The sequence below is a fragment of the Ornithodoros turicata genome, chromosome 5 (assembly GCF_037126465.1).
Source record: "Ornithodoros turicata isolate Travis chromosome 5, ASM3712646v1, whole genome shotgun sequence".
Classification (NCBI taxonomy): Eukaryota; Metazoa; Arthropoda; class Arachnida; order Ixodida; family Argasidae; genus Ornithodoros; species Ornithodoros turicata.
The window spans coordinates 26,041,368-26,054,502 of record NC_088205.1 but is presented as its reverse complement, the minus strand read 5'-3'; the positions used below and the strand labels follow the sequence as shown (position 1 = coordinate 26,054,502).

The 13,135-nt window shown below is 47.8% G+C and overlaps 2 protein-coding genes across 8 annotated transcripts in view; both read right to left on the bottom strand.

Annotated features, from left to right (window-relative positions):
* LOC135395412 (uncharacterized) overlaps positions 1-1,140 on the bottom strand; it is a 50,203-nt gene extending 49,063 nt beyond the window's left edge. For 4 of the 7 annotated variants that reach the window (XM_064626631.1, XM_064626633.1, XM_064626629.1 and 1 more), the window contains exons 1-2: positions 916-1,140; positions 86-169 (exon numbers count right to left, since the gene is read on the bottom strand). In XM_064626631.1, the coding sequence (XP_064482701.1) occupies positions 86-169; positions 916-1,016 (185 nt within the window). In that variant the 5' untranslated portion in view covers positions 1,017-1,140. The remainder of the gene's footprint in view (positions 1-85; positions 170-915) is intronic. The other 3 variants (XM_064626628.1, XM_064626634.1, XM_064626630.1) reach the window with 2 other exon arrangements.
* Positions 1,141-4,653: 3,513 nt separating this feature from the next.
* On the bottom strand, positions 4,654-12,555 carry LOC135395411 (uncharacterized). Its single transcript, XM_064626626.1, has 5 exons — positions 12,457-12,555; positions 11,807-11,858; positions 6,793-6,946; positions 6,356-6,681; positions 4,654-5,654 (listed from the first exon to the last, which is right to left on the bottom strand). Exons 1-5 carry the CDS (start codon positions 12,507-12,509, stop codon positions 5,286-5,288), a joined length of 954 nt encoding a protein of 317 aa, XP_064482696.1. The 5' UTR covers positions 12,510-12,555; the 3' UTR covers positions 4,654-5,285.
* Between the last annotated feature and the right edge of the window lie 580 nt (positions 12,556-13,135).

The window sequence follows — 13,135 nt, the reverse complement described above, 5'->3', positions numbered from 1 at the left end:
GTAGGAAAATCCCTGGACGACACTAATTTTAGTTTCGGTTTTGAAGACGACATGTATGAAATGGCCACCAGATAGCGGTACTCACTGCGGTCTTATCATGGCTGAGCGCTGTGACATCATCATAGAGCGGGACATCATCATTGACCGTTGTTGCTCCATTTTGCCGACGCTAGGAAATAGAAAGCACGTAGTTTACATCCGTGGATTCCACCGTGCTTATTTCCATATTTTGCGAGGTATAACTCGCACCGCTATAACTGCGGCCACATCCAACGGCCGGGACAAAACTGGACAAATAGCGCCGCGACACTTTTTACCATGTATGACGACGGCGTTACGCCGAAAAATACCATATTGTGTCTGAAACGAACGAGTTGGCGTCGAAAAGCCAGCAGAGTAGTGCAACGGCAAGAAAGTCCCACTGACTTGGCAAAGAAATAAAGGGACGTTTCTGTTCAAAGTGCAGAGTACGCAAGGTCTCCTACCGTCAGATGTGCACACTAAATCTCTGAGAGTACCACCGAATTTACGTCCCACACTGTGTATTTTATTTGTAGTTTTCAGACGTTTGCCGTGATGACGTATGTCATCTCCTCACCACAGCTCCTGGCAGTCTTTCAACGGGGAGCGGAGAGCGGAGACGGGCGCCGTTGCGAGGAGACAGGCGCCAGAGCTCAAGGGTGACGTCGCCTACTCTTGGAGAAGATTCGAAGAGAAGATTGGAGAAGATTCGAAGAAGCGCGTAATGATCGCTGACGGTTTTCATATCTTGCTTACTCAGTCTTTGAGCATGGACGATTTATAACACGAAATAAAATAAATATATTTGTTAGTGCGTAAGTGACTCTCTAACAACCGTTTTCTGGAGCTGCGACAACCGTGTGTGGATGAGGCGCGTAAGACACGTATACTTACAAAAGTATGCAAGCTGAGACTGGGAGTCGTAGGATCAAGTCCCGGGCAACGGTGAACGTGGAATGAAGCTCGTGAAACAATATTCTTCTTCTTTGTCTCATTTTCTGTCCTTGATCCGCTTGATCTCTCAATAGAGATTGGGGGCGTTAAGTAGGAACCCTTGAGCGCGAGTGTTTCAGACTTCACTCACTTAACGCGTCACAGGCGCCACTCGCGCACCCGAGAATATGAGACTCCGTGCCGCTTTTCGAGCTCCCGTTTCAAATGGGTGCATGGAAGCAGACGACAATCGCCCGAGTGCTTGAGATTTGCCATGACGTACGTCCTGTTGGGCGGCGGCAGGACGACCTCCGAAGTGTGGGCTCAGAAGCAAAGTACGGACTGTCTATGTTACACAATGTTCCGATTTCAGTAACCTGTAATATTTTTATCACTGTTATCGTGCTTTTTTATTAGTGGACAACTTCCACACGGATATCGGCGGTTATTCGGGGGAAATGCGGTGCTTTAATGCAGACACCTTCACGCCATGCAGTCATTTTGACAGATGGGAAAAAGGTGGGAAATTTGTAACCGCTAGACGCCGTAGGAGGTGGCGTCTAGCGGTTACAAATTTCCCATCTTTTTCAATTCATTCGCTGTTACAAAGAAATGTCTTCATAACCGCCGTCGTCTCTTCCAACGTGCCCTCCGTCTGTGCACAGCATGAGCAGACAACAGGAAGCGGCATCAGCGAACGAGCAGTGTATATAGCGTGCTCCAGAGTTGCTTTTCGCTGTTTAGTGGCCGCTCCGAGTGTCTTGTACTCCCGATTTGAGTGCGCCATAAGTGGGGCGCCTGCTTACCCAAGCAACAGGAAAACCTTGGGCCAACCTTGGCACTGGCTTGGCCAGCCAACCTGGCCACGCTTGGCTTGTGGTTGGCCAACGACGTCGTTTCTTGGTACGGATCTGTTCCTTGGCCAATAATTTGCCAACATTTGGCAAGCCAGTGTGTTCCCAATCTTCAACCAACTACCCAAGTAACAAACAAAGGTTGGGCCAAGCTTGGCAGTGGCCAGGCTGGCATACCTGGCCTTGGTTGGTACAGTATCGGCCAACAAGCTTGTTTCTTGATACGGATCTGTTCCTTGGCCAATGACTTGCCTACATTGTGCGAGACCAAAACATTCCTGCGACGTTGCTCATTTCCATACTCAATTGTCTCGCGACGTAAGGCAACGACTTACCATTCTTTGTTTGTTGCTTGTATTTCCCACTACGGACAGTGAGCAGGGCATTTTAAAGCGCATAAATTACCCACAATGGACAATGTGCACGGCTTTTCAGAGTAAAACAAGAGCAAAATGCCTTGATCACTAGGACCAAAAGAGCTCACAAAGAAAAGCAATTGCATTTCTTTCCCGAGGGAGAACTGATACTGTATATGGGTTGCCTCGCGAACTTTCACAAATTCGAGAGCCCTGTTCACCTGATAGTCAAAATAAAGGGTGAGGTGTCCAAGTTTAATTAAATGCATGCTCAAAGAACACTGGAATGATGAACTGCTTGTCGTATTAGCACCCCATGAAGATGACGCCTCTGTTTCTTACTGCTTTTGATTTGAGATATTCACTTGGTCCATCGAAAGTCGAGCTTATGCACTGCTACACCATTCTGCGTTACCCTTTCCACGAGGCGACATACCGAGATTGGACCAAGGTTAGCAAGAGCTTGGCATGCCAACCTAGCCGTGCTTGGAAAGTGCTTGGCCAACGAGCTCGTTTTTGGTACGGATCTGTTCCTTGGCCGACGGCTTGCTAAGTATGTCACTCCGCCTACCAGTATGCAACATTACGCCAACGTTGGCTGGCCAAAGGAGTCGTTGGCCAGCTATCATCCAACTTTTTGCCAACCGTCGGCCATCGGCCATTGCTTGCTTGGGTAGCGCACCCATTGGTCGCCATAGGTCAGGGCTGCACAGTGGTACATGCCGGTTACGATGAGGATGACGATGAGGATGCGGTGCATTAAAGCGAAAATACAGTGCAGTGTGCGACAGGGAGCAAATGAGAATACAAGATTGAACTAGAAGTGATATTCCTGGTATAGAAGGCTTCCTCTTCACTTCCTCTTCTTCTTATATATATACGTCTGAAAAAGAGGCTCCCAAGTGTAAATCTTTATGATAATAAAAATAATTGGGTGAATATTTACACGTAAGGTGAGCACATCTTTTCTGAAGAAGCCGGGATTCCACTGTATCGAATTCTCCAAACGAAATCTCGGACGAGAATGACTGAAATGAGCTCATGGACAATCTATATGGACAATATTGACGAGAGCATTGCTGGGCAACTTTGTATTGTCAAATGGGTCACAGTTACCATGAACCGATCATGACCGGCCCGAAGACCGCCCCCAATTATACGCAAAATAATCTCTCAGAACTATATAGCCGCTGTACTTTTCTGCAGCAGCTACGACAGCCTGCTCCACATTCAAACTCAAATCATTTTCTTGACACAACAGTTGTGCGGTCTTTATGCTCCCGTTCACAATAGAGCTGATTGCTATATAGAACAAAAAAGAGAGTTTTAGTACGTCGTACGCTATCGCCTTTGCGTACGTAAGGGCTAGCGTTGGTGGTTCTGCGCACGCCCATAACAGAAAGAGGGCGTTGCGCAGTGCGTAGAACCACCAACGCTATCCCTTACGTACGCAAAGGCGATAGCGTACGATGTACCAAAACTCTCTTTTTTGTTCTTGCACGGGAAGAGGGCTCTTGGGCGAAGCGAACTGCTCCGTACCGGCAAATATCAGCGAGCGCCTGATTTTCGGCCGCCAAATTTTTGTAGAAACCTGATGGAAAACTTCCTGATTTTCGTTAAGATTATGTATTATGGCCATGGGCTATCGAATTCATCTAGGAAAACTTTACCTTCATTTGGCTAATTTTCGAGTTCAATTAGCAAAATTAGCTCAATTAATGCGTGACATGTTTGCTAACCACCACAAAGTGTGGTAAAAACCTATCAGGACCAAACAGTGTTGACCCCATATGTATGTATACGCTCTTTCATTCTTCTTCTTATTATTTTTTTACATGGTTACTGAAACACCCTGTATGTCATTTTCTGTCAGCATTTTTTGCAGTCACCCGGATCACCGAATCAAAGAAAATACGGGACATCAAAAGACCAAACACGACGAATTTAATCAATAAATTATTCCATAAATTAAGTTCAAACTCAATGGAAACATGCATAGTGAACACACGCTCGCGCTTTTGTACATAAAACTGCCGATGAAGAATAAGGGAACTGAGAAAATGGAACCTCACCGTTGAACGCCTGTCAGCGGAAAGTATTGATGTAGCAGAACGATATGGGGATCTGACATGTCACCGCCTGCGGCGACATGTGCTACGAAACACGTTGCACTGAAGGTTCGAGGTTCTTACAAATGAGTGGCAAGCACCTCTCCAATAAGCCGCTTCAATTCATTCGCGAACCTGACTCGAACCGTTCTACTGCGAAAGGCTTGACCTCATTTGCCCTGCCCTGCCTTGCCTTTCCTTGTGAGATTTAACTGTACGTATAGGAACAGCGGGGGGCTGGGCGGCGTATGTTTATGATGAAGATTGAAAGGTGAGCTGGCTTACCATTGCTTTAAAAAAAAGGAATAGCACGAACGATTCTACTTTGTAACTATGAGATATATATATATAGGTATACTGTGGGAAATGGAAAACCTTTGGGACAGAGCCGTAGCGACGGGGGCGCGAGAGGGGCAGCCGCCCAAGGCGCACTCGCCAGAGAGGGCGCTGAACGGCAAGCCCTGGCAGGTTGGTTGAACAGTATAAAGTAGGAATTAAGAGAATTTGAATTGACCGTCTCGGTAGTGTAAATGGGCGTTTTCTTTTCTTTGTTTGCAAGGCTTCTGACGGCAGTAAGGGAGGGAATAGGGGGGGGGCGATTCAGATCTGCCCTGCCTCGGGCGCAATCTCGCCTCGCGACGGCTCTGCTTGGGGATGCCACAGGCTTTCTCGTCTTCTGCCTCTCCCTCCGATGGTATAGGTAGTTCGCTCATTCTCCATGTACTCAATGATAGGCAAGCTTACGTTGAAACCCCCATTCATCATTTCAAAATAAAGTTATAAAGTTATTGTTAAGCTTACGTTCATAAAAAGTGATATGAAACTAGAGCCAATCGCAACGCATAAGTGGTAGTTTTCTCACAAAGGCTTAATGTTCACTCTTAGCTCGCTGTATGCTCTCTCTGCATGCGCATACATCACATTCCGCATTGCTAGTAGATGCAAAAATGACTAACAACGATGATAAGGATTTCAGCAGACCGCTTCTCTCAACGTCCTGCGTGCAACCTAAGTTACCAGAGGTCGTCTTCGTCAACAGAAACATAATACGAATCTCCCACGACAGTTCCGTTGAGTGCGGTGCTCAGTTCGTTAAAAACAGTCTTCATGTTGTCAACAGTGAGATCAAACTGTGATATGAGCGGGGAGATCTCTCTCTCCAGTTTTCCCAAAGTGCGCGTCAAGCTGGCTGTCGTGGTTCGAAGAGGTGCGTAGTTGTCTTCCATGTACACGGCGAACTGGAGGTTCCGTGCAGTAGCAGACGACAAGGACACGGATGACTTTATGTTGGACAGGCGCTTCATTTCCGCTGCTAAGTTGTCCAGGTATTCCTTGCCATGTTGCAGCGGCGTTTCCGTGCCCTTCTTCATGAGATCCGTTGCCTGAAGAATGAAGTACGGCTTATCAGCATCGCTTCATTAGTATCTGTCGCTGTATCCGAGTCACCGTTAAAGGGACACTCAACGCTGATTCACACTGCTGCGGTTACGGTTGTGCTTGCGTGTTACGTATACGCTGACAGCGAATTATTGCGACGGAACATCCTTCCGGATGGAATGAAGGCACACGTGAGACGCTGTACGCAGCCGTAGACGCAGCAATGTGAATCAGCCTCAAAGTGCAAAAACTTCTCCTCGCTGAATGAAAGCTGCCGTTACCATGACAACAACACAAAAGGAATGGGTTCATCGAGGTGCGTCGTTCGTGATTTGGGAGTGAAAGAAACAACAATTTACGCTCTCCCTATTCATCTCCTTCTCAAGAAGGCCGACAATGCAGCTGGAACTCATTGCTCCCCTCAAACGTTCTCCCTCGATGATTGGACCAATGGATTTGAGGAGGCAAATGAGAGCCCCTTCCGCGTTGTAGGCCTTCTTGAGAAGGAAAGAAAAAGGGAAAGCTCGAGATAGAAGACAATTATACAGGAGCTGCATGTCAACACATGAAAACGAAGTAGTACAACGCTATTTTCTTGTGGAGGAGAAAGGTCGTAGTCTCAGCGTTTCAGCTGAGCATTTCGATTCATATTTGCTTCGACTTCCGCCTCAGTATCTGAAATTTGTGCATGCACATTTGCCCTTACCTGGCGTAAATATTTGGCGATGTTATGTCTGTCTCCAAAGAGATCAGCTAAAAAGTGCGACAGCCTGTCCTCTCTCTTGCCAGCAATCACCGCGCTGTCCGCGTGGAACACCGACCCTTTCCCATGTGCTGAACCTGATGGTGACCGATGATTGTTCTTCACTTCAACTATGGGAACCAGAAATTGTTGCTTGACTTTATCATTGAAGGCACTGAAAGCACCAAATGTTCCTGGAGACACGGCTTCAGTCTTGCTTACAAGCACTGGCTTCGTGGTCTGGATTGTAACTGCCGGTTGTTGGAACGCGGGTCCTTCGTCTATCTTATCTGAAAAAAAAGAAGAAGAAGAAGGGGTCGAAGAAAGAAAGAGAGAAATGAAGCATTGTTGGTATTCCGAAGAACATTACTCGACTTCCAATATCTCCTCAGTCAACTTACTCATTATTTTGTTGCTGCTGAGGGCGGTGTAATTCTGCAGTTCCCTTAGCATGTCCTGGCAGTGACGCTGCTGGTCTGAGATTACTTTCAGCTGCCCCGTGATCTGGGCCAGTTCCTTGAAGAGCGCTGTCGTGTTGGATGGAACGCAGCCACCCTATTCAAACGACAACTAATATCAGTCCTTTGAGCTCTAAGCCATTATGAGTGCATAGGGACGTGCGGTGTCTAGGTGTCAAGAACGCGATGCCTAGAACGCCTGACACTAGACGTGCTGCGACAGAGAGAACTCTTGTTTCTAGATGTTGAATTGCCGTATCTCTATTCGAATGTTGTGCTGACAGGACTGCACTTCACTTTATCGTGTTTCTGGTCGCTTCTTTTCAAATATATTTATGGAATTTTTTCGAGGCCTGAGTACGAGGCCCATAGCTCTAAAGCGTTGACGACGTCAGATTGACAAAAAGTAACTCTGCGTAAGTATTATTTACTATTATTAGACATCATTATTATTATTTAGACACCAGATTTGCCTGATCAAATATAAGCGATCAGATTTTTTAGATACAGATTTGCGTATACTATGTCTAGGGCCAGGATTTTTGGGTATTTGCCTAAAACTGCCTATAAATGCCTAAACTGAACATTTTCATGCAGAAATGCCTTTTTCCAAGTTTCGTGCCCAGAATTGCCTATTTGAGGCAATTAGGGACCGGACCTTCTTACTTGCATGTTATATATCATGGCAGAACGGGAGGTTTTGTCCTCTTCCAACACACATTTATTCTCGTCGCAACCTTGACGTCACAAAGACTGAAAATTTCGTTGACCCCTCCGATAGCCATCTTTTCTGCACCCCTGTGACTCATCGACCCTTCTTAAGAGGGATACGTTGATCCCCGTCAATAGCCTCCTACCGTGGCCCTCTGTGACTCACGGACACGTAACCTCCTTAACAGAAACGCGTGGTGTGGGGCTAGCTTTCTGTGTCTCCTGTCGCAGAGTAGAGTTAACAAGGCTGCTCACCTCATCGGTTGGTTGCCATAAGTACAACGCAGTGAACCGAAAATTTCTCCTGCCTGTCGACGAACATGAAAAAGCTAGAAACAGTTGGCATTTCTTTGAACGAATATCTAAAGATCTTACAACGTGTCCGCTTTGCGCTCCAAAACCTGGAAGGGAAGGGCTCCAGAGCCACCACGAAGATGGAGGCTTTCATTCAAAAGAATCGGGGCCCTTTCCACACTGCTGAAGATTTGAGAGATCCTAAATGGCGGGGACACACCTACACCAGATCAAGACCTCAGCCCGTACGAGATTTCATGTTTCAAGTTTGCACCTGTGACGTAATGTGACGTGGAAAGAAGCTTCTCCCGCTACAAGGCCCTATTTAGAGCAAACAGATCAAGTTTCAAGTTTGAGAACTTGAGAACGACTTTCATTGTGCCATGCTACGAGAATAGTGAAGCAAGGAGTCAATAAAAGCTTACAATGTTATTGTGCCTATATTTGCCTATTTCGCTGTTTTTAGGGCCTAAGTGCCTGCCTATTTCGCACTTTTTTAGTGCCTAAAAATCCTGGCCCTAAGTCCTAATCTTTACCTCAGCATGACGGAATTGTACAGAAAGGCCATAGCGATGCAGTGGAATCCTCGCAGCATACGTAACAAGCTCCCTGATTTTAAATCTCACCTACAACACTACAAGTTCCCTTTCATAGCTGTATGCGAACATGGCATGGATGCTGCACACCACGTTAAGGGGTATAAAATCTATCGATCTCATCAGTACTCTGAGAGCAGAACAGCGTTATACGTTCGTAATGACCTCGTTGCTGCACCCATAGGTAGAGGTGAGTGCAGGTAAGCAAATTTGGACCCGCACCCGCACAGTACCCGCGCGTGTGTGACATGCACCCGCTCCCGCAAGAATTTAATCTGGGCGACCCGCACCCGCAGTGCTGTCTCTATACCCGCATACTCGCATTGGGACCCGCAGGGGAAAGTGTTCCTCGTCCACTTTACCGCTGTTTCTATTTTAAAACAATGGAAATTCTGGAAATGGAGTGTTGGCTACGTGTCTCGGACGGCTTCAATCGTATGCCAATAAAACTGCAATTCAACAGAGAGCCATACATGTCTGCATTAATGATCGAACTCGCCCGCCAGCTCTTGCCTGCTACAATCTGGCACATGGATTTATACGGCCAACGACATAGGGCACTGCTGAGCTAGCGTGTGACAGAGAGGGCCAGTTTGTCATCGCTCTTATGACTATACGTCATCTACAAGATCCGCCTTGGGCACATGCTGTTAACAGTCGTCAGTATCTATCTACGTCCTGTCCCGCGGTACAGGTTCCGTGGACTGACCCCGAACGCTTATTCAATTCAATGGAATCCCCAGCTCTCGTGCTGGGTGATTTCAATGCCCATCATACGGCCTGGAGAAGCCGTAGGAAGGACGGCCGGGGAAGGAGGTTGTAGGAAGCAATGGAGAACGCTCACATGTGCCTACTCAACAACCGACAGCCAACTTATATGCAATCACCAACGTCACTCGATGTACGAATCATTCGTGGTGCTCAGCAGACATAATTCGCCACTTGTCGTGCGCTACCGATGTCGCCACACGAGGTAGTGACCACTTTCCCATATATATTTCGCACGACAGACTGCCTCTCTCACTCACTGCTGGACTGATCACTAGAGCTGAGCACGTGTGCGGGTATACCCGCAGGTGCCCGCAGTTACCCGCACATCGTCACGATTTGCGGGTAGGAATTCGCGATCGCTGCGGGTAGCGTGTAAAATGCGGGTGTACCCGCATTACCCGCACTCTATGGCCAACTAAGTGACCCCTCTCTGTCACACGCGAGCTCAGCAGTGCCCTATATCGTTGGCCGTATAAATCCATGTGCCAGACTGCAGCAGGCAAGTGCTGGCGGGCGAGTTCGATTATTAATGCAGACATATATGGCGCTTTGTTGAATTGCAGCTTTATTGGCATACGATTGAAGCGGTCCGAGACACGTAGCCAACACTCCATTTCCAAAATTTCCATTGTTTTAAAATAGAAAAACAGCGGTAAGTAGACGAGGGGACGAGTGAAGGTTCAATAACGAACAGAAGGAACGCGCTATTGATTTGGGGTAAGGCTGGTGTATCGTGCCCGCATCATCATCTTCATCACCCAGAGGGTGAACAAGGAAACGGGGATTCGAGCTGGCGGCCGAGCGCGTGTATACCGCTCACTTCCCCCGGCGGGTCCCAATGCGGGTATACAGACAGCACTGCGGGTGCGGGTGCGGGTTGCCCATATTAAATTCTTGCGGGTGCGGGTGCGGATCACACACGCGCGTGCACTGTGCGAGTGCGGGTCCAAGTTTGCTTACCCGCACTCACATCACTTCCTTTCACGAATCACTTTCACGAACTCGAGGCTCATTCGAGCCGGCCTCCAAACATCTGCGCACACCGGTATGTCCCCAGAGGCCCTCTCGCAGCCATTTGTTGCGCCTTTCACGACGCGATGGTCCTGTCTAGAGCTGTCCGAGAAGTATGGAACCGTCCGTGGAACTGTCCATGCTAACGTCGATACCATGTATTGGTGCTTCGGTCAGCTGTCGTTGAACACAAGCAGGCACACATTGCCATGCAGTCAGACCTGTGGCCGTCATGCCGTCTCTGGGGACCGCCATACACGACAGAGCCCTATCTTCAACTTGTCGTTATCCCATAACGCGCATTAAATGCATTACCTCGGCCCGTGACTCGCCCTGAGCTCTTGCACGAGCCACCCAGATCGGCTTTGGAGCGCGCTGACTTTAAATATAACGATAACGATAGGTATGTGGAAGTTCAAGATCGGCGCCACCACATACAATGAAACTTCGAGGAAGAAGTCGAAACCGTAGAAGGAGAACACGGAGGCGAGTGAAGGGGGCTATGCAGACACTTGCCACGGGGGGTCTGTGAACTTGCAGTCGAATGAACTTCTCGTCTGATCATGCAGAGAGAGCAGAATCCTATTTGTTACGCAGAGCATCACTCTACTAAGACTTGTGCGTTTTGCAGGACAGTACTTGACGCAATTTGAAAGCCTGAAAGGTGAGCGTTCCAGGTGAGAACGGTGAGAGGAAGGACGGAAAACCGTTGCCTGAAAACGAAATTTCGAAAGTAGCTCAACTTGTTTCGTATACCGTCGCAGTTCCACTCAAAAAGGGAAGTCTTGGAATAACTATTCTCCATCACTGTAGAGAGCACTGCACCGCATTTCGTGAGGATCTTTCCTGAAGAACTGCTAGACTCGGCATTTCCAGTTGCAACCACTTCATGAACGATTTTTTGGTATCAGTCGGTGGCCACTCAATTCCCGTTGAACAGCGCGATGGGGTGGGGTGGGGTTGGAGGGGTGCGGGGTTAACTAGTGGCCGGCGAAAGGTGAACCGGACGGCTGCTGTTTGACAGAGCTCGAGTTAGGTCGAGAGACCTCGTTAAATCTGCAGCACGACGGAATAGTCATCGAGCCTGTAGGCACTATAGTGCTGCTGCAGGTCTTGCAGTTCTACAATGCGGCTACACGATTGCCTCCATAGCTGGCGTACCTAAGCTCACGTCCGGTTGTGCACGTCTTAAAATAATCTGTGCCGGAGCAAACTTTACAGCTCGAAGTGCCGCGGCGGTATCTCGAGTGTAGCGTGCGAATCAGCGCTCTTAGGCCTGGTTTCACCAACGCTGGTTAACTCTGAACCGAGATGAAGGGTCCTTTACAAAAGTTAGTTGGTGACGTGATGAATGTTTCGATGGTAATAACTCCCTTTAATTATGCAGAGTTAAGCGCTAAATTCAGGTTAAGGGATCGTTAACCTCGGTTCAAATGTTAGTCGGCGTTAGTGAAGCAGGGCCTTAGAGAATCAAAGGATCCTTACACTACAAGCATAAATTCATTCTGAAAGCCTGAGAGATTACTAGGTGGTTTTGTTATTTGTCGACTGATTAAATACAATATGTTTCTTACCCGTACTGGCGAACGGGATGGGTCTCTACCTTGAGCCGTGTCGTCGTTGAGACTGAAGGATTAAAGCACAGTGACCAAAATTAACGTTCTGAGCGTTTCCGAACGTTCTAACGTTCAAAATTATGTTCTGAGGCTGGGACACATAGAATGGACAAATACCTACAAAGCCTCAAGTGCCTAGAAATTAATGATGAAAGAAGAGAGTCACTGAAAAGGTTAGCCAGCTGTAGGACTCGAATACCTCTTTTTGAATACAAAAAAAAATAAGAATGCGGGCTCTAGTGGGAAGCTCCGTTCAGGTAAGGCTTGGGGAAGTGGAGTAGATTTGTGGCATATCCGGCTGATTCAGTTTACATCAAGCCTATTAGATTTTGTTGAAGAAAGGAATCAAAAAGAAAGTGTGCGAGGTCTCCTATGGGCTACCATTATCTTTAACAAGAACAGAGTATGTTTCGTCCAAATGTACATATCAATCATAACGCAACGCTACATGACAACAGTGCGTAAACGCAAACAGAACGTGAACGTTCCTTCACGAATATACATAGCTCTTGCCACGTGTACATACGATCGTGTAATAGATCTTGTCAGTCCTATATTAGAAAGTGTGGCTCCCTACTGTTTTACGGATGGGGCCATAAGCGTGTTACCTGATGCCCGCCAGAGCTATGTTCCGTTCAATCTTTGCAATGGTAACGTCCATATGGTTCAAGCGAGGCTCGATGAGAGACACCTTGGTGATGAGAAACTCCACGTTGTACTTGATCTCTCTCAGCAACCTCTCCCTGTAATTGCAAATCAGCCCCTCTTACGGACAATAATGACAGTGATGCGAAATGCGAAATGAAAAAGAAAGAAAATGCGTGTGTCGACGCTTGTCTGTTATAGCATTACGTACAGGAGCGTTTCAATCCTGCTTTGCCTCTTTCCGCCGGCCCTGAGGACCATTGTGATCAGGGGCGGATCTATAGGATTTTCCCGAGGTGGGGGGCTTCGCGTGGACAAGATTGATGGATTGAGAAGTGGATTGATCCACTGAACCCTATGTTCAAGTCTGGAATTGAGGGGGTCCAGACCCCTGGACCCCCCTCCCCCTAGACCCGCGCCTGATTGTGATGGCAGCGTGGCGTACAAGACCTAGACGTCATCCCGACTATACGAGGACCTGCACGCTACTCCACGAGACGTGCCGCCACCTGTGTCTCGGGTCTAAGCTTTCCGCCGCCAATTGTCCCGGAGAACCGTCTCATTCACTAACCCCCTCCTGTTTAAACTCCGTTTGCATCGAAGAGCCACGACCTGGTTGTCCCGTTATGAATGAAGGAATTC

Bases quoted from the DNA above. Each gene is read 5' to 3' on its own strand.
- LOC135395411 (XM_064626626.1), bottom strand. From the start codon at position 12,509: ATGGACGTTACCATTGCAAAGATTGAACGGAACATAGCTCTGGCGGGC. The intron at 6,682-6,792 runs GTAAGTTGACTG...CTTTTTTTTCAG, and splicing joins CAGCAGCAACAAAATAATGA to ATAAGATAGACGAAGGACCC. The intron at 5,655-6,355 runs GTAAGGGCAAAT...TTCATTCTTCAG, and splicing joins TCGCCAAATATTTACGCCAG to GCAACGGATCTCATGAAGAA.